At 46.6% G+C, this 20582-nt stretch overlaps 1 protein-coding gene across 1 annotated transcript in view; it reads left to right on the top strand.

Moving 5' to 3' along the window:
* The first annotated feature begins 1820 nt into the window (after positions 1–1820).
* SHROOM2 (shroom family member 2) overlaps positions 1821–20582 on the top strand; it is a 101705-nt gene continuing 82943 nt past the window's right edge. Inside the window, exons 1-3 of the mRNA XM_056861789.1 lie at positions 1821–2011; positions 9905–10176; positions 14284–14358. Coding sequence (XP_056717767.1) covers positions 1821–2011; positions 9905–10176; positions 14284–14358 — 538 coding nt within the window. The remainder of the gene's footprint in view (positions 2012–9904; positions 10177–14283; positions 14359–20582) is intronic.

Here is a 20582-nt window from a genome sequence, read left to right on the forward strand (position 1 = left end):
TCATGGTATCCGTAACACTCTCCTCCAACACCACATTTCAAAGGAATCTAACTACCTCTCTGTAAATAATAAACTTCAATTTATATTAATTATTATAAAATCAGTTACAGCCTCTAAGCCTCTCAATTTCACCTGGGGGGAGGAAAGGGAAGCTTTCTCGTCACACAAACAAAGGTGACAAGGTGTGGGGTTTAAGAAATACTAAAACCCACAGTTATTGGTAACGGCAGAAAAATTTGTGAGGGTCCAAAAGGGAAGAAGGACCCTCACATCTACATTCTCCTGATCTGGGTTTTCCATCTTCCACAGCTGTTTTTAAAGGTGCTTCATATGTGTGCAGTTGTATGATTTCTAGGAAAGCAGCATTCAAAATGTGCCACAAACAGCACAATGAAATCTGTTCTTTTTGGCACAAGTGGTCTTTTGACCATAGGTTGGCTTTTCATTAGTATGTTATTCTGAAGAAGCTTCTAGGGGTGAAAAACACTTTGTGTATACACATTAGAAGTGGTGGGGAAGAGCATCATTCTTTTGGCATATTAAGTGAATGGGTGAAGTTGCTGTCAGTTGATCAGCTTCTCAGGCATATAGTATGGGTTGTGTGAGTGCGTTAGCAAAATATGTTAGAGAGCTAAGCAAACTGCACATACATATTTTAAAAGCATCTTGTACAGAAACAATACTTTTGTGGGAAAGAGTAGTATCAGATCAAATAGGGTATGTACTTCTTGAAATTGTATAGTTTTGAAAGGTGTAGAGGTGTTGTGTAGAGGTATGGTGCAGAGGTGTTGTGTGGTTTTTATTGCAGGCTTTTCATCAATGGGGTAGGCTTATTTGGTACTCTTCAAGATGCATAATACTGGCTGAATCAGTGAGTCTTCTGACTCTGTATTGGACAAATCCACCAGCAGCCTAAATTAATGTGCTGTTGACTTCATATATAATTGAAGTGCTTAGTCGATTTGTTTCTAATCTAGTTAATTGTCCTAAAGAAGAAAGTATCCAGTTTCCTGCAGGAGAAGAATAAAAGGTTCAAGTGTAACCTTATGCTAGCATTAAGGATTAGCGTTACCAGTTAATAACCCAACAGAAGAAAGAATCTTGTGTTCATACGGGAGGTATAACTGAAAGGCTGGGTCTCATGCTTTGTAGATCTTGACAAAAATTGGTTCCCAAAAGATCACCTTGACTAGATAAGCTTCTTAATGTTACATTCTATTTTGCTACATATTTAAGTTTAAAAGCACTCTTCGTCTTCCTTCCAGGAAATTATTAAAATCCTTCAGTTTTACTTCGGTAGATATTGACAGCACGTTTGCATATTAGGTTTGCCAGCCCAGTGCTTGCAAACCCTGGGAGATACAGGGGGTGGCAGAATCTGGATGTTCAGAGTCATGCCAATACTCCAACATCACTTCTTGTGTGAACCCAGAACTAAGATTACTGAATCGGGGTGATACTCTAGGATTCACCCAAAACTCTGAGGTTTCTGGCAGTGACACCGTGGCATCAACTTGACATCAATTTCCACCCCTATTTTGCACCTGCTGCTCCCCAAGTATGCACTGCTAGTGCATATAGTAGGGCTTCAGAGATCTTTGCCCCCCCCCCCATTACACTAATCTGTACTGCTTAACAAGCTGCTTCAAAGCAGAGCTGTCAGTTCTTCACAAAAATTCTGGTGAAATCCAGAATTATTGTTGCCACATATCTTTTCGCTCTGGAAATAGCCACAGAAGAGCCTTCTCACAAGCCAGATATAAAAAAAAATCCCCATCTCAGAGAGATTATGCCAGTGTGGTATAGGGAACATAGAAACCATGGAGCATATTCTTATCTGCTGCCCTTACTACGAAGAGATACATGGTAAATTTATTCGCCCTTGGACTAACAGGCTGTCAGATATCTTGGAGTCAGAGAGGGCAAGGAAGCTGCTCTCAGATGAAAATCCAAGGATTTCTGCTGATACTGCTAAATTTTGTGCCGCCGCTTCCAAAATTAGACGCAAATTGTTGGGATGACCTGTCTTATTATCTATGTACATAGTAGTGTCCACTTAGAATTTTATGTAGTCTCCAGTGCATAGTATATTTGGAATTTTTGGTTTCAATGCTGATGGGATTTTAGACGACTGATGATTATTTTTTGTATATTCTGGCAATGTGCCGCAAATAATAATCTTTACGCAAAGCAGAAAATTCAAGAAAGCTGCATAATACAATTGGTCACCTGCAGACATTATTTGGGCAACAAATTAAACAAGTGGGAAACATCTCAAAGATTTAATCACATAAGAAAGAAACCTTAACACCTTTTCTCTGTCATCACATGCATGAGCATGTGGCCTGGACTGCAAGATCTAACCCAGGAGTGTCAAACATAAGGTCCGGTGCCTGGATCCAGCCCCTTGAGCGCTCTTATCCGGCCCGCGAGGCAACCATCCTCCCAGTCCCGATCTGGGCTAGCAAGGTATTCCCCGGCCCGACCAAGTGACATTTGTGTCATATCCGGCCCTCGTAACAAATGAGTTCGACATCCCTGATCTAACCCATTCTCTGGTCCAGAGCTCTTTCACTGGTGCCCTTCCCCTATCTCGCCCCTCTGACTTCAGCTGCCCATTGCTGGCTAGTTTGGCAGATCTGGCACTTCTTTTCCACTGCTCATCCCTGCCTATGGGTGTCCTGTTAGAAGTGAGAAGGCCATTCATTCTGCAGCAGGACTGGCAAGCTGCTTTTGGGCTGAAAGGCAAGTTGTAAAGTGGTGATCCACAGTAGGAGAAGAATTCACAAAAATTGTTCTCCCTTTTCTGGCTAGACTTTTATAAGCAGAAAACATTATTAGGATCTTTGAAGAACTCATGAAACCATCATTTGAACTATCTAGTGGATATGAATTCTGAGTATATTTGATTCATCTCTACTGAACAGTTGTGGCATTTACTGATAAACGGAGCAATTGCACATAGCATTCTGTAACCATTTGTTTGGAAGTTGAGTTTTGGGTAATAACTTGGACTCCAGCTGTTTATTTTATCCATATATGCAAAAAATTTTTTGGGAAGTGTCATCAAGAGTGCAAGCAGCTACAGAAAGCTGAATGTTTTCATGCCACTGAGAGAACCATAGAGCCTGAGGTGTGAGTTGTAAAGAGCTACTTCCTTCTGCTAGATACGCATGCAAGCTCCAGCAAACCCATGTAATGCAATATAATGAGTGGCCCACATGTTGTGTCTGCCGACTCCCAGCCTTGAACAAGGTGGTCACACTTGTAGTCCTTGACTAGGGGCATTTGTGATTTCTCTCACAAATCTATTGCTTGGCCTATGGATTGAAGTATTTGGAGCTTGTGTTCTTAAGTCTGAATTGGACACTGTCATTATTATTCAAGGAAGGATAGCATATGGATACTTCGCAGTTTTTAAATTACCCACAGAGTTTGCTCAGCTTCAATCATGTTTGCCCAATAAGTTTTTTTTTAAAAAAAATCTCTATTACTCATAAAAAAAATGGACAATATTTTAAAATTTAAGACTTCTCTAATAGCAACGGCAAGATTCCAAAAAACAAGCTTCCTGATTAATTTTTTTAAGATACAGAAAAGCACAAGTATTTGAGCAAGCATTCTTGCCTTCCTTCGGATGGTTATATGTTAAGGGTAGATTGGCTATGGGGATTCACCCTGGCAGATAACACGTGAATGCTTTCTAAAAATATGGCTGCTAGCTTTTTACAAGATGGGTACCCCACCGTAGTCATCACGACTCTGTTGCAGGACGTACAATTCAGAATAATGTAATGCTTTGAAGCTGAATCGCCTGGAGGTTTGTGTAGCTGCCTCCACCTATTCTGTACCGTACCACTAACAAAAGCCTTGTTCCCAACGCTTCTGATACCTTAAGCATACTCATTTTCAGACTTAAATTGGAGGAATGCTTCACTTGTAACTTTCCAAAAGCTTTACTTTTAAGATAAATAAATTTAGATATGTTCCCTTCAGAGGATTCTACCCTCGGTGTTTGTGCAGTGTTGACTTTTGGAAATGTGCCTCCAGGCTGGAGGAAGGCAGGCCAGGACAGTGTGTTACACGGGAAATTTAATGGGCAGCTGCTGTTCTTGGGGATGGCGGGTACTGTGGTTTCACAGACGTTTTCAGTTACTGAATTGGTTGTTTACTGCACCCAGCTTGGGAATTACTAATCTTGAAGGATGACTGTTTGATCGTAGTTTGATGTATAATGAAATATTACACGCTCCTGGATAATTCTGGATGAAAATACCAGAAAGGTTTTATCATTTTAGAAATTCTGCATTGAGTGATTCATACACATAGCTGCTGTCAGATGCCCCTTCCCCTTAACAAATTAGCTGGATGCTCCTAAATAGATTTCAAGTTTTTTTTAAAAAAGCAAACCAGGCTTTCTCCATTTCTTTCTTTTTAAAAGTTGTGTAGTGGTTAAGAGCAGTGGTTGGGAACGGTGGCCTCTGATCTGGAGAACCGGGTTTGATTCCCCACTCCTCCACATGAGCAGCCAAGGCTAATCTGGTGAACTGGATTTGTTTCCCCACTCCTACCCACGAAGCCAGCTGGGTGACCTTGGGCTAGTCACACACTCTCAGCCTCACCTACCTCACAGGGTGCCTGTTGTGGAGGGGGGAAGGTGATTGTAAGCCGGTTTAATTCTTCCTTAAGTGGTAGAGAAAGTCGGCATATAAAAACCAACCCTCCTCTTCCTCCTCCTTCTCTTTTGTGTGTGTGTGTGTGTGTATAAAGTGCCGTCAGATTGCTTCTGACTCAAGTTGACCCTATGAATCAATGTTCCCCAAAACAGAAGTTAAAGACACAAGTATAAAAAGATTGTTTCAGCATGTATTACATGTGTTGGAAGATCAACAAACAGCGGTAACAATACCCTCCCTTTTCCCAACACTGCAGGGCTTCTCTGTTCTAAGCCCATTGACTTGAATGGATTTAGAAGGGTGAAACTCTGTTTAGGATAGCACTGTAAATGCAGTCATTAATTCTTGTAATGTTGAATACCCCAGTAAAATATAAATCCCATTTTTACAATGGCTTTAGGAGGAAGGAGATGGAGTGGGTGAATTGACTAGGAATATCAGCTCCTTTATCTGTTAAGATAAAGGAGTTTTAAGACCTTTTAAAAGTAGGGTTGGGACTTATAATAAGCTCATATAGCACCAGAGTATAGAAAATCGGATTAGTAAGAACAGTTAAAGTTGAAGAAATAGCAGCAGTTACAATGTTTGCACAAGTCCTGTTAGAACAGTGGTTCCCAACCTTTTTTTGACCAAGGACCACTAGGACTTTTGTTCGGTGCAGGGACCCCAAGGTTCAAAATAAAAATTCAGAGAATTTGAAAATAAACTTTAATCATAACTGTTAGTTAAACATTAAACTTAGAATAATATTTGAATATGTTTTTTTTATAATAGAGAACTTTTAATTGAAAATATTAATTTATTATGGGTTTATAACTTTGTTTCGTGGACCTTAATTTAGTTCTCGCGGACCCCTGGGGGTCCATGGACCCCCGGTTGGGAACCAGTGTGTTAGAAGTACTGTATTTGCAAACAGGATTATAAATTTGTCTAAACCAATTCTCTTGGCATAGCATTGTATTGCTAAGGCCCTGAAGAAGCTGTTTGTACTAGCCAAGACTGTAAAGAAGAGTTACATAGAATCATGAAGTTAGAATCATGAAGTTGGAAGGGACCACCAGGGTCATCTAGTCCAACCCCCTCACAATGCAAGAATTTCACAACTACCTCCCCCCCCCACACACCCAGTGACCCCTACTCCATGCCCAGAAGATGGCCAAGTTGTCCTCCCTCTCATGAACTGCTTAAGTTCATAGAATCAGCATTGCTGACAGGTGGCCATCTAGCCTCTTGTTAAAAACATGTTTGCTTCTAAAGAGCACTGAAAAAAATCCCTGTCTCTTGGGTAGGTTAATGAGTGTCCGTCATAGAGGCTGGGACTCTCTGGGACATTTTACAGAGATGCTCAACTTGACAACCCCTGTTTTATAACCTTGTAAGGTTCCTTTCTTTTTACAAGTTTCTAACAAATTCCTGTAGAAACCTAATTCATGTGAGCCAAACCACTTCACCTATTTATATAATACATTTTTTATCAGTAGCATCTGTTAACTTTATTTAACCCTTGTTGTAAGGTTACCGTGGTTTTCCTGTGGTGGGTTGGAATGAACACAAATCGCCATGATATATGAATTTAACACAAGTTAAAATGCTGTGGTTAAAATGCTTGCTTGTACAAATCTCAGATTTTAACCACAATAATAAATGACGTTTGGCCCAGTGTTTTCCAGCTCAAGAGCTAGAAGGAGTGGTGGAAACTAAACTAAATACAGGACATCATAAAAGGATTTTCAAAAGCTATGGGATTTTACAACTTGGGTGGCAAATTTGATCTCTTACTAGAAGTATTCTAATGTTTGTTGGAAGCATGTTTAATTGACATTCTTTAAAATGTGGGAGGATCCGAAAAATCGTCGGTTCAAAAGAGGCAATGGTGATTCCTCAGAAGGTTCAATTAAACCATAAATGGCTGAAGAATGAATTCGTAAAGAATTAATGCTTAGTCTCTCAGAGCAAAAGTCACACTGGTAATATTGGACATATGGAAGCATATTTAAAATTGTAATGGTTTCTATATTTAGCTTCCCCCCTTCTAAAGTTACTGCCTTCAGGCCAGCCTCAAAAAGGTAAATGAATGATAGTAGCTTGAAAGCTAGAAAAAACAAATTGAAACTGGGAGCCCTTTCTTCAAGTTCAGCATATAAATTCAGCATATAGCTATATGCTGAACCTCAAGAAAGGGCTCACAATTTCGGTTTGCTTTTTCTAGCTTTCAAGCTACCATTATTCATGATAGGTATATTCCAAGTGGAACAAAGTTTATTTGAGTAGTTCAGTGCTGCTGCAGAAGGTAGTGTTGGGTCACATGCATGGAGCCAAGTATACTGGTAGGGCTGCCAGGTCCCCCCTCTCCTCTGGCAGGAGGCTATGGGACTGAGGTCGGGATTGCACGCGCACGTCACATCTAGTTTACAACTGGAAGTGCCGCCTCGCGAGGGGCCTTTTCCTCTTAGTTTGAGTGGTAAAACTGGAAGTGCCATGCGCGTGGTGTGTACACCCTCAGGGGTAAATTACCGGGGGTTTGCCCGCCACCACCGGGCACATGGCAACCCTTTATACTGGAGAGTAGTAGTTAGGAGTAAAAGGATAAAGTGCAAAGGATAAAGTGCAAAAGGGGCTTTGTGGGGGAATGGTTGATGAATGAGTGTAGGGCAAGAATGTTTCCTTTGACACCATTAAAGGTAAGGGTAGTCCCCTGTGCAAGTACCGGGTCATTGCTGACCCATCATTACATTTGCTAGGCAGACTTAGTTATCCAGTGTCATATACCACTACTTATACGTTAGCATATATCATCTGGAAATATTTAACTTTATTTTCCCTCAATGGTTATAATATGATAGCTGGCTCTGCATTGCAACATAGACCGAGATTCTGAGAAATTAAGCAAGTGAGAAAGCAAGCGGAACAATATTCCGAGCAGACACAAACAAGAAAAACCATAGAAGGGTAATAAACAGCATTTACTAAAATTCAACTAGCTAATATAGAAAGGCAACAATTGATTCTGTACCATGATGTTATGTCACTGCATGGACTTTAGGCTACTGCTTATCATCAAAGCTTGGACTTGGATCCCAGAAGTCAGTTTGTTGCATCCAAGCTTCTTTCATCAGTAGAGGGCTCTAATCCTGAAGGAGAGTGCTCCTGTTAGCAGAATGGATCTGCAGGTACCAGCCCTAGGAAGTAGTTAGCTTTGCATTTTCCTTGCCTTTGAGACCCATTACATTTTTTAAAAATGCCAAAAATTCATTTCCCCCCCCCCCCTCAGCTTTGTTTGCCAAGCCCTACCCGTCTCTTCTCATGGACATGGTTTTCATAAGAATAGAATCTGAATATATTTGGCTCTAAATTTGGATCCAGTTTCTAAGTTGTATACGTAGGAAGATAGTAAGTGTAGCTGTTCTCCCAAGAGTAATTTGGCCCTCTTGAAGAGTCTCTGCAAAGTGCAAACAGTGTTTATCCCCATAAAATATATTGCAGTGTGGTTTAACTAATTTCAAGGCAGGGTCAGCTGAGGTATGCGAAGAGGCAAGGAATGTGGTATGTTGCCTAGATCTAGTAATGGGCAAGCCTCTCCCATACTTGTCTCAGATTTGGTTTGCTGATTACAGGCTTCCACTGGATATGATTTGGGAAAAAAAGGATGCTTTTTCAGAGAGTTCTGAATTGATTTGTTGTTGCACATGTGTATTCTTGAAGTGCTGCTTGGGAATTTGTAGAGCAGGGCCATGCAGGGAGCAGCCTGTTACCCAAGGAACCGTCCTAACATTCCCTTTTCCTTCTCTGTAATATCATGTGTTGTGATGTTCTGGCTTCGGACTGGCTACTAGAATGTGGCTGGCTTGTTCATAAGAAAATCCCCCCCCCAAGAAAACCCTTTCCATCCTACCAGCCTCTACAATTATCATATTTACATGAGGCTTTTCCTGGCTACTGTAATGAAGATAAATTACTTGACTGCAGATGAAATTGGATAACTGTTCAGTGGCTTTTTAAAAATTCCGGTTACTTCCAGCTGTTGAGAAGGTGGGGCAGTTTCTCATGAAGGCCAAGCCATGCACCACCAGCAGCCTACCAACTTTAGCTACCTGGTCTAATGAATGCCACCAGGAAGGCACAAAGAGCAGTCATGCGGCTTGAAATAGCCTAATTGGAGGGACTGGTTCAGTGGTAGAGTAGATCGCATGCTTTACATGCAGAAGGTTCCAGGTTTAATCAGCCTTGACCATAAGGATCTCACAGAGGTTCTGTGGCTAGGTCGGGGTGTGTGTGCATGGATGAGAATTTCCATCTTGCCACTTGTGACAGGGTGCAGCTAAAACCATCAGCCTCAATCAAGAGCAGTGCCAGATTTACCTATAGGCTTGGAAGGCTGAAGCCTAGGGCCTCAAAATCTAAGGGGCCTCTGGCCAAGGTATATAATATTTTTGATACTGTCATAGACCTTTCTTACACATGCTGTCACAACACACTGTAGTCTGAAATGTTCCTTGCACTCCATTTCAGAAAAAAATACTGTCTTAAGCCAATAAAAAATCATTGAAAAAACAAATTTGCAAGATTTATTCCAAATTTGCAAGATTAAATTTAGTGAGGCTTTCAGATGTTGATGCAGTGAACTGTTTTGGCATTAAAGAAATTTATACCTTCATCCACAAAGAAATTGACAGTTCTGAAATCATTTTTTAAATGGCCGTCAAAAGTGCCTAAATATTTGTCAGACATTTGGTGGGAGGAACATGCAAAAGCCCCAGAAGCTATTTTGGAAAGTTGCAGTGCTATCACTGAGGCCCGCAGTCATTGGTACTCTGATGTTAATAAGAAAGGTGATACCAGGCTTCAAGCTAACAATCTTTTGCAGAAAATTGAAGAACTGGAATTTGTGTTTATGCTGCATTTTTGGATCCGAATGGCAAAGCCATTCAGAAATCAGAACTGTTATTGAGTACTTGTGCATGTTTGTTCAGTTCACTTCAGGATTTTTTAAGCAAAATTAGAGATGATTTTGATGAGCTTGAGCAACAAGCAAAAGCCACCTTGCCAAATGTTAACTACAGAAGGGCAGAAACGCACGGTTGCTTTAGCCTCCTTTATTCCCTGTTTCAACCAGGATTCAGCCAGGATTGAATGCATGCGTTTTGTCGAACGTGTGTTCGATCCTGGCTGAATCCTGACTGAAACAGGGAATAAAGGAGGCTAAAGTGACCATGCGTTTTCGCCCAAAGAGTAAGGACACGGCAAGGAAATGACGCGTGTGCACCTGGTCCTGATGACTTTGATGAAATCTCTTTAAGAGATAAGTTTAGGATAAGATCTTTCATTGCTATACTAGATGCACTTGAAGCCAATTTAAGAAGTACTACTGTGTACAGTGATGTTGCACAAATGTTTTCCTTTCTTGCTAATCTGACAGCATCTCAGCAAGAAATTCAGCAAGGTGTTGAATTGTTGATGGAAGCATACCCAGAGGATGTTGACCTGAAATTTACACTTACACGTGAGACAAAGCCATCGGCCCACAGAAGATCAGTCCCTGTCTCATACAAACCTTTATCAAATTATATACAAGGAAAAAAATCAGATGGCCTTCCCTAACGTGGAAGCAATCTTGTGGCTATTTCTTAGCTTAATGGTCTTTTTCAAGTCTCAAAAGAATTAAAAACTAATTAAGGGCCACAATGTCTCAAGAGAGGTTGTCCACACTGAGCATTTATGTGCATTGAAAGTGACGAATGTAGACCAACAAATTTTGATGAACTTTTGGATAATTTTGCTATGAGAAAGGTTAGAAAAAACTTTTTTAGTCAGTGTATTTGATTATTGTAGTTTTGTTATTTCTTAATATGTATTTTAAAAGAATATATATATATATTTAAAGAACGTAACAGTAAACTTACAATTTCATTTTCTTAAAAATTCCTGCTTATTCCATGAAATGTTTACAAAGTTCGGTTATTGCAAAAGCTTTTCACAGTATTAATTTTAACATTTATGCTTTTCCCCCCAATCATGACGTATTTAACAATAACTTCTTATGTCCTTTAGAGGAGGAATTGTGGAATTTTAAACACCCGTCATTATCCTCGGCTTCACTGAATTTTGTTTAAAACACTCTTCCATCTTCCTCTGTGTGGGTGGGGGATTGGGGAATTGGGAGGGGCCTCACAAGAGAGCCTAGGGGCTCTCTTCATCTAAATCCAGCACTGGTCAAGAGTTTGGGGATAAGCTTGGACATCTCCTTATATAAGGAGGCCCAAATTACACAGACTGCCAAAAAGGCATTTTTCCATCTTCACCAGGACTGGCAGCTAGCCCCCTACCTGTCTTGCATTGACCTACCCACAGTGATCCACGCAACTGTTATCTGTAGGCTAGACTACTGTAATTCGCTCTACATAGGGCTGCCCTAGAGGTTGCTCCAGAGACTACAGCTGATCCAGAATGTGGCTGTGTGAGTGGACTGCACATATTCAATCAGTGCTTCACCATCTGCACTGGTTCCATATTGAACTCCAGATAAAGTTCAAAGTGCTGGTTTTAACCTTTAAAACCCTGAACGGTCTGGGACCACTGTATCTTTGGGACTGCCTCTCCCTATATAACCCCCAGAGGGCCCTACGATCGGCCAATAACAAGCTACTAGTGATCCCTGGCCTAAGAGTGTCCGGCTGTCCTCAGCCAGGGCCTTTTTGGCCGTGGCCCCACCCTGGTGAACTCTTTCTAGTGAGACCCGGGCCCTGCAGGATCTAGCTATGTTCCACAGGGCCTGTAAAACAGAGATGTTCCTCCAGGCTTATGGCTGAGGACAGTGGCGGTTATGACTGAGATACTGGCCTCTCCTTTCCTACCATCCCTTCCTTCACTTTCCTCTTCTTTCCTTTTCCCTCTTCATCTTATTGGTCTTTCTCCGATTTTGTCCCTATCTTCCAACTGCCTAAGCTGCTAGTTTGGTCTATGGCCCCTTGAGACATGAGATATAGTATTAAACCAACCTCCAGTCACCATATTAACATCTCTTCCTATTGGGATTTAATTGGGTGCCAAAGATAGGGAATTCAAATCTCAGCGTGTTGGGATGTTTTAATGTTCAGGTTTCAAATTTGAGTTTTGTAATTGAATGTTTATGTATTTTAACTATGCTTGTAGTCACTCTGAGTCCGGGCGGGGTACAAATAAAAGGTTTTCATTGTTATTGTTACTGTGGGCGTTGGAAAACACATTTCTCTGTCAGAGGTCACTGCCTGTCAAAGTAGACATTGCTGAGTTAATCTGAATCCAAGTAAGACAGCTTCATATTACTTATGAATGAAATAATCACTTATTACTTGTGAATGAAATAATGACTTCATAGTAAGGGAGCCTAAGTTTTAAGTATAAGGAACTTGTTTGCTTATATATACTTATATATATAAGTATAAGGAACTTGTTTGCAAACTTCATTGTTATCTCTAGTTTCAGAAACCAAATTGGATGTTGGCTTTCGCAGGAACTATAAAAAGCTTAGCAGAAACTATTATGGTTAGTGTTGCTTAATTCATACATGTTTTGCTTGCAACTAATTGGGATATAAATTCTTCTTTCCAGACTTCTAGGCAGTTAACCAAAGCTTAATTCTAGATTTTATTGTACCACATTGTATTGTTGGAGCCGCTGAGATTCTTCCATATAGTTGCTAGACTTAGGGGACTGGATTCTTTGCAACACTAACAGAGGACTCTGAGGAGAGAAAGATTTTTCACATCCTCTTTCCTCCAACAAGCACCGAGAGCAAGCGCGGTGTGAGAGCCAGCGTGGTATAGTGGTTAAGAGTGGTGGTTTGGAGCTGTGGACTCTGATCTGGAGAACGGGTTTGATTCCCCACTCCTCCACATGAGCGGTGGAGGGTAATCTGGTGAACTGGATTTGTTTCCCCACTCCTACACATGAAGCCAGCTTGGTGACCTTGGGCTAGTCACACTCTCAGCCCCACCTACTTCACAGGGTGTCTATTGTGGGGAGGGGAAGGGAAGGTGATTGTAAGCCGGTTTGATTCTCCCTTAAGTGGTAGAGAAAGTCGGCATATAAAAAGCAACTTTCTTCCTCTTCCTTTTCTTCTTCTTCTTCTTCCTTCAAAAAGGCAGCGTTGATTGCAGCCATCTGAATTGAAAAGCCATGCACTGAAGAGAAGAAAGCAAGAAAAGGCGTCTCTCCTGCCTGTTCTGCCAGCAGCGCTTTTGGAACTCCCCTGTCCAAAGAAGCAGGGAGGGGCAACTTCACTCACTTTCCACCTCTTCAATGCAACCAACGGTATTGTGTCGCTTTTCAGCTGCACACCTCCCCAACCCTCAACATCACATAAGAACATAAGAAAAACCACGCTGGATCAGACCACGTCCCTGAGCCTTGCTCAGGTCTTGCAAATTGAGGGCTGTGGCTTCCTTTATAGAGTCAATCTATCTCTTGTTGGGTCTTCCTCTTTTCCTGCTGCCCTCAACTTTTCCTGGCATGACTGTCTTTTCCAGTGACTCTTGTCTTCTCATAATATGTCCAAAGTACGACAGCCTCAGTTTAGTCATTTTAGCTTCTAGGGTCAGTTCAGGCTTGATTTGATCTATAACCCACTGTTTTGGTTTTTTGGCCTCCACTCTCCTCCAACACCACATTTCAAAGGGGAATGGGATAGAAGTCTAATAAATAAAATAATAAAATAATAAAAAGAACGGGATAGAAGTTTAATAAATAAATAAATACCCCAGTGGACATCTCTGAGCTTTTTGATATCTCTCTTTGGATCCCAGTGCCTTGGTTGGGCACAGGGATGCATAGTACTTCGGTTCTGGTAATTATGATTTTTCTCTTAATTTATAAGCACCATCCAACTTTGTCACTTGACAGATTGGTAAGTCGACAGGTGAGGGGAAAGGAAGTAATATCTGTGGCATGATATAATAGGGTTATTTCTACATTTTGCCAGTCGTTTGGCCTTGGGCAGGCGTGGGCACACAGGCAGGAGTCAAGGTGCACTGGGATAACAAGCACTTGCTCACAGAGCTATTGGGCCCAGTGCAGTCAGCAAGGAACTGAGGCTATTTATAGGATCTAGTGCCTTTAGCTGTAGCAGTAGCCAGGGGTCTGGAAGAACTTACAACAAGCGGGACCGGCATTCTGCAAAACCTCATGGTGGAGCTTGGTCTCCTAACACTTTGCTTCCAGAGGGGAAGCCCTGAGAGGCTAGGTGTTCACTTGTCAACCTGAGCTGAGCTTCCGTCCATGCTTTCCGCCTTCTCCATTCCTGGAGCTCCTGTGGTGATCTTAGTGACAGGTATCTCCTTTCAGTGGTTTCCTTAATAGCCCCAGACTCTACCTTTGACTTCTGCTCATAGGCCACCTGGGCTTCTGATCTGGTAGCCCCAACTGGTTGTGCTTCCCTTGATGGCCCCTGGGAGTCAGAGGGCCCGGGAACCACAGGTCTGCTAGAGTCAGCTTCCAGGCAATCAGCCACCGTAGTGTCCTCCTTTAGTGAGGGCTCAGCAGATCCAGCCCTGACAGATCCACAGTGCAGTCTGTTTCCGTTGCTAGCATCAGCCACAATGTTAAAGTCCTGCTGCTCCACTCTTAATTACAGAACAGCTTCTAGAAAGACAACAAGATGGTTACACTTATTCTGCGCTGCGAACCTTGGCAGAGGTGGGCATTACGTGTAAGTAAAGTAGGCATTAAAGTGTGTAAGTTACCCATTCAAGCAAATACAGAGTGATAATACAGAGGTTACCTGTGTCCATCAAATGGTTTTACTTCTGCAAATTTGTGCAGGCCAGATGTCCTGCATCTATTTTTGGCTGCTGAAAGATTCTATTTTGTTTTGTGTGAGGTCATAGCTGATAACAAAGAACTGCTGATAACAAAAACTATTTTTTTCCTGTATAATTAAAAGAAACAAAAAGTAAAATCTCCAAGGACAAGAGCCTGATACAAAGACTTTGTGAAACCAGATAGTCTGTGACATAGCTGTTTCGCACCCAGCCCCCTGGTTGTTTATACAGGTGCCTATAGAAGAATGCTGGGATTTGGGCTTACCCAATGAAAGCTGATAAGCTAATGGCTTTCTCTATCTTTCTTTCTCTCTCTCTCTCTCTCTCTTTGATACTTCTGTATCTCTATCAACCGTCATCTCTTTAAATCTGCAGACATGATCCCCTTTACCCCAGTCCGCTGTGTGTTATCAGCCCTAGAAAATAGGCTTGTAACTATTCTTGGAATGTGCTGTGCCACCACTTTTGTATTAAGCTATTCTCCCTTTTATGTAGAGCAGCTTTTTCCTTTGGCCATATAAAATATTTAGTGCTTTTGCGGCATGCAGCAGATGAAGCTTTCAAGCCACATTGCATACACATTAATCTTTAGATTAATGACAATTTTCACTTATACTAAATTGTAATGGTAACTTTGAAGTCTTGATACCTACTCAAGCTACAACATTTAATAGACTGAGTTCAGCATGTGATGAAAATAGTGTTTAACTCATGACTTTCAGAAACAAAAGCTTCTTTAACAAGGGAAGTGTATAATTTGCCAGTTCAGCTTGTATAAAAGAATGAGTTTAGAAACTGAGCGTGTCTTGGCACTTGGTCAAATGTTATGTCCTTCAGTTTTATTTATGAATAGAAGGTAAGCAGCAGCTACTTTGAGGTCCCTCGTACATCATTCTGATTGGTATTTTCTGCAGGTAAGCTGGTATTAATTTGTCTCAACTATAGGCCTTGGACTGATATCTCTGTTCACATTAAACAAAATTAGGACAGTAGTGATCCCGTGTCCTGAAATCTCTCAAGCACTGTTCACATGTTACATTGAGCACCCATACACTCTACTCTGCATGTACATGTCTACATCTGTTTGTATGGGAGAATCAACTGGTCTGTTTTCACTTTGCGAATGAAACTGGGGACTAATGCCTGGATAAATATGCTGTTTCTATGACAAGATCAGCTGTACATGCATTGAACGTAACATGAGAAATATTCAACACATGTATCAAGAAAAATGAATTGAAATGAAATGAAGTGTACATGCATTCTGTGTGAGTTGTGAACAGGGCTTCAGTATAGCTATGGACAAGTGGATATTTAAACCAGGGGTTTCTGTGTCCAAGAACAACTGTTTCCTTTTGTCAGACAATGATGAAAAGAAATAATCTTTGAACTCAACATTGCTTCCAGCAATCTATTCTTCTTGTCCACTCTGTGTGTGGTCCTTCCCCAGAATACTGCTCATGCATAGTTGGTCTGTATATGATGTTGAAATTTGACCATGCTTGACTTTCATCTGTACATCAGGGACAATCTATTAAGCAGCAATAGTTAAACTGTTGGTTTTCTTTTTAATACTGGTAAGTGGCAGTTCTTTCATAGAACAGTGATGTTTATTTTACTATCAAATTTAAAAAGACTTACCTTTCTGTGGCAAGCCAAAAAGGTATATTGTTTACCCTGTGAAGATAGTTTCAGGTGGGAAGCCATGTTGGTCTGCAGTGGAAGAGCAAGAATCAAGGTCAGTAGTACCTTTAAAAACCAACAAGATTTCCAGGAACAAAGGGAGCTTTGACTCTCAAAGGTTTATACCCTGGAAATCTTCTTGGTCTTTAAGTGCTACTGGACTAAAATCTTGCTGCTTACCTTATGTATTGAGTGCTTTCCCCCACTTTCTCTTCTAACCTATATAAAAAAAGGTAGAGAACACAGTTTAAGGCACAATATTAGTAAGTTGGAAAGAATTTGGAGAAGAATATTGAAGCAAATACAATGTCTAGAAGGCCAATCCTATGAGGATGCATTAAAGACACTGAGTATAATTAGTTTGTAAAATAATATTAGGAGATACAGCTGTCAATATATATATATACCGTATATACTCGCGTATAAGCCGAGTTTTTCAGCCCAAAAAAATGGCTGAAAAAAGCCAACTCGGCTTATACGCGGGTCAATACGGTAGGCGAGGGGAGGGGGGAGGAGGGAGGAGGGATAGAGGGAGGGGGAACTTACCGCCGCTGCCGCCGCCATCCCGCACGCCTTCTCTGCGGCCTGGGAGAGGCCTGCAGGGCCTGCCTGAGTGCAGGCAGGCCCCGCCCCCCCGCCGACCCCCCGCCGACCCCCCGCGCCTTCTTTGCGGCCTGGGAGAGGCCTGCAGGGCCTGCCTGAGTGCAGGCAGGCCCCGACCCCCCGCCGACCCCCCGCGCCTTCTTTGCGGCCTGGGAGAGGCCTGCAGGGCCTGCCTGAGTGCAGGCAGGCCCCGCCCCCCCGCCCCCCCCCCCGCGCCTTCTCTGCGGCCTGGGAGAGGCCTGCAGGGCCTGCCTGAGTGCAGGCAGGCCCCGACCCCCCGCCGACCCCCCGCCGACCCCCCGCGCCTTCTCTGCGGCCTGGGAGAGGCCTGCAGGGCCTGCCTGAGTGCAGGCAGGCCCCGACCCCCCGCCGACCCCCCGCCGACCCCCCCGCGCCTTCTTTGCGGCCTGGGAGAGGCCTGCAGGGCCTGCCTGAGTGCAGGCAGGCCCCGCCCCCCCGCCCCCCCCCCCGCGCCTTCTCTGCGGCCTGGGAGAGGCCTGCAGGGCCTGCCTGAGTGCAGGCAGGCCCCGACCCCCCGCCGACCCCCCGCCGACCCCCCGCGCCTTCTCTGCGGCCTGGGAGAGGCCTGCAGGGCCTGCCTGAGTGCAGGCAGGCCCCGCCCCCCGCCGACCCCCCGCCGACCCCCCGCGCCTTCTTTGCGGCCTGGGAGAGGCCTGCAGGGCCTGCCTGAGTGCAGGCAGGCCCCGCCCCCCCGCCCCCCCCCCCCGCGCCTTCTCTGCGGCCTGGGAGAGGCCTGCAGGGCCTGCCTGAGTGCAGGCAGGCCCCGACCCCCCGCCGACCCCCCGCGCCTTCTTTGCGGCCTGGGAGAGGCCTGCAGGGCCTGCCTGAGTGCAGGCAGGCCCCGCCCCCCCGCCCCCCCCCCCCGCGCCTTCTCTGCGGCCTGGGAGAGGCCTGCAGGGCCTGCCTGAGTGCAGGCAGGCCCCGACCCCCCGCCGACCCCCCGCCGACCCCCCGCGCCTTCTCTGCGGCCTGGGAGAGGCCTGCAGGGCCTGCCTGAGTGCAGGCAGGCCCCGACCCCCCGCCGACCCCCCGCCGACCCCCCGCGCCTTCTTTGCGGCCTGGGAGAGGCCTGCAGGGCCTGCCTGAGTGCAGGCAGGCCCCGCCCCCCCGCCCCCCCCCCCCCCGCGCCTTCTCTGCGGCCTGGGAGAGGCCTGCAGGGCCTGCCTGAGTGCAGGCAGGCCCCGACCCCCCGCCGACCCCCCGCCGACCCCCCGCGCCTTCTCTGCGGCCTGGGAGAGGCCTGCAGGGCCTGCCTGAGTGCAGGCAGGCCCCGCCCCCCGCCGACCCCCCGCCGACCCCCCGCGCCTTCTTTGCGGCCTGGGAGAGGCCTGCAGGGCCTGCCTGAGTGCAGGCAGGCCCCCCCCGCCGCCCCCCCCCCCCCGCGCCTTCTCTGCGGCCTGGGAGAGGCCTGCAGGGCCTGCCTGAGTGCAGGCAGGCCCCGCCCCCCGCCGACCCCCCGCCGACCCCCCGCGCCTTCTTTGCGGCCTGGGAGAGGCCTGCAGGGCCTGCCTGAGTGCAGGCAGGCCCCCCCCGCCGCCCCCCCCCCGCGCCTTCTCTGCGGCCTGGGAGAGGCCTGCAGGGCCTGCCTGAGTGCAGGCAGGCCCCGCCCCCCCGCCGACCCCCCGCCGACCCCCCGCGCCTTCTTTGCGGCCTGGGAGAGGCCTGCAGGGCCTGCCTGAGTGCAGGCAGGCCCCGCCCCCCCGCCGACCCCCCGCCGACCCCCTGCGCCTTCTTTGCGGCCTGGGAGAGGCCTGCAGGGCCTGCCTGAGTGCAGGCAGGCCCCCCCCGCCGCCCCCCCCCGCGCCTTCTCTGCGGCCTGGGAGAGGCCTGCAGGGCCTGCCTGAGTGCAGGCAGGCCCCGACCCCCCGCCGACCCCCCGCCGACCCCCTGCGCCTTCTTTGCGGCCTGGGAGAGGCCTGCAGGGCCTGCCTGAGTGCAGGCAGGCCCCCCCCGCCGCCCCCCCCCCCGCGCCTTCTCTGCGGCCTGGGAGAGGCCTGCAGGGCCTGCCTGAGTGCAGGCAGGCCCCGCCCCCCCGCCGACCCCCCGCCGACCCCCCGCGCCTTCTCTGCGGCCTGGGAGAGGCCTGCAGGGCCTGCCTGAGTGCAGGCAGGCCCCGACCCCCCGCCGACCCCCCGCGCCTTCTTTGCAGCCTGGGAGAGGCCTGCAGGGCCTGCCTGAGTGCAGGCAGGCCCCCCCCGCCGCCCCCCCCCCGCGCCTTCTTTGCGGCCTGGGAGAGGCCTGCAGGGCCTGTCTGAGTGCAGACAGGCCCCGCCCCCCCGCCGACCCCCCGCCGACCCCCCGCGCCTTCTTTGCGGCCTGGGAGAGGCCTGCAGGGCCTGTCTGAGTGCAGACAGGCCCCGCCCCCCCGCCGACCCCCCGCCGACCCCCCGCGCCTTCTTTGCGGCCTGGGAGAGGCCTGCAGGGCCTGTCTGAGTGCAGACAGGCCCCGCCCCCCCGCCGACCCCCCGCCGACCCCCCGCGCCTTCTTTGCGGCCTGGGAGAGGCCTGCAGGGCCTGCCTGAGTGCAGGCAGGCCCCGCCCCCCCGCCGCCCCCCCCCCCCAGCGCCTTCTCTGCGGCCTGGGAGAGGCCTGCAGGGCCTGCCTGCGCTCAGGCAGGGCCCCGCTGCCGCCTCCGGCCTGCGTGCCTTCCCTGCCGCCACCTCCAGCTGATCAGCGGGCCTCGTCCTCCCGGTGAGTAAGGGGTTCAGGGACTCTTCTCCCTCCCCCCTAGGGTGGCGCTGGGGTCAGGGTGGGTGTGGAGGGCCCGGGAGGGGGTGGCACTGGGGTCGGGGTGGGTCTGGAGGGCCCGGGAGGCCGGGCGGGAGGGCGACCTGGGGCAGGGGCATTGTGTAAGCCGACCCTCGGCTTATACACGGGTGCCTAATTTTTCCCCATTTTTGGGGTAAAATTAGGCACCTCGGCTTATACGCGGGTCGGCTTATACATGAGTATATGCGGTATATTTAATAGAGAAGGTAAAAACCATTGTTGAGCCTGTCCATTGAGGTCAGAAGAGAATACCGTAATTATAAAATATGGAAAATAGGCTTAGGTTTAACAGAAGGAAGAACTTCTGTGCTGTTAAAAAATAAGAAGCTGGAACAGAAGTTCTGGGGGAATGATCCATTTTTCCATAGCCTGAGTAGGTTTATCGTGTGTTGCAAGTGCACCATGTACTGTGTATGGAAAATCAGTGAAACCAAATCATGAATGCCAAATGGGCTGGAGAACAGAATGTGCCATAATTACACTCAGCAGTTACATCATATTTTTTACCCAAATTTGAAATAGGATATCACATAATTAATTCCACTGTCATTAAATACTAAAGCTTGAAAAACTAGGATTCCTTTCCTGAATCACTGATGTGGTTTTGCTGTTTTCGCTGCACTTACTGTGCAATCCTGTGAAGAGTTACTACAGTCTAAGCCTGTTGAAATTAATGAGCTAAGACTGGAGTAACTCTTCATAGGATTGCACTGTTACTGTCAACTCTACTGATATGTAGAGGGCAGGGGATAAAAGACTGTAGAGAGTGTGTGTGTGTGTGTGTGTGTGTGTAAAGAGCCGTCAAGTCGCAGCCGACTTATGGCAAACCCTTTTGGGGTTTTCATGGCAAGAGACTAACAGAGGTGGTTTGCCAGTGCCTTCCTCTGCACAGCAATACTGGTATTCCTTGATGGTCTCCCATCCAAATACTAACCAGGGCTGACCCTGCTTAGCTTCTGAGATCTGACGAGATCAGGCTAGCCGGGGCCATCCAGGTCAGGGCAAAGACTGTAGTAACAGCCCCTATTTCTCTATT

This window comes from Euleptes europaea, chromosome 16 (genome assembly GCF_029931775.1).
Source record: "Euleptes europaea isolate rEulEur1 chromosome 16, rEulEur1.hap1, whole genome shotgun sequence".
Taxonomy (NCBI): Eukaryota; Metazoa; Chordata; class Lepidosauria; order Squamata; family Sphaerodactylidae; genus Euleptes; species Euleptes europaea.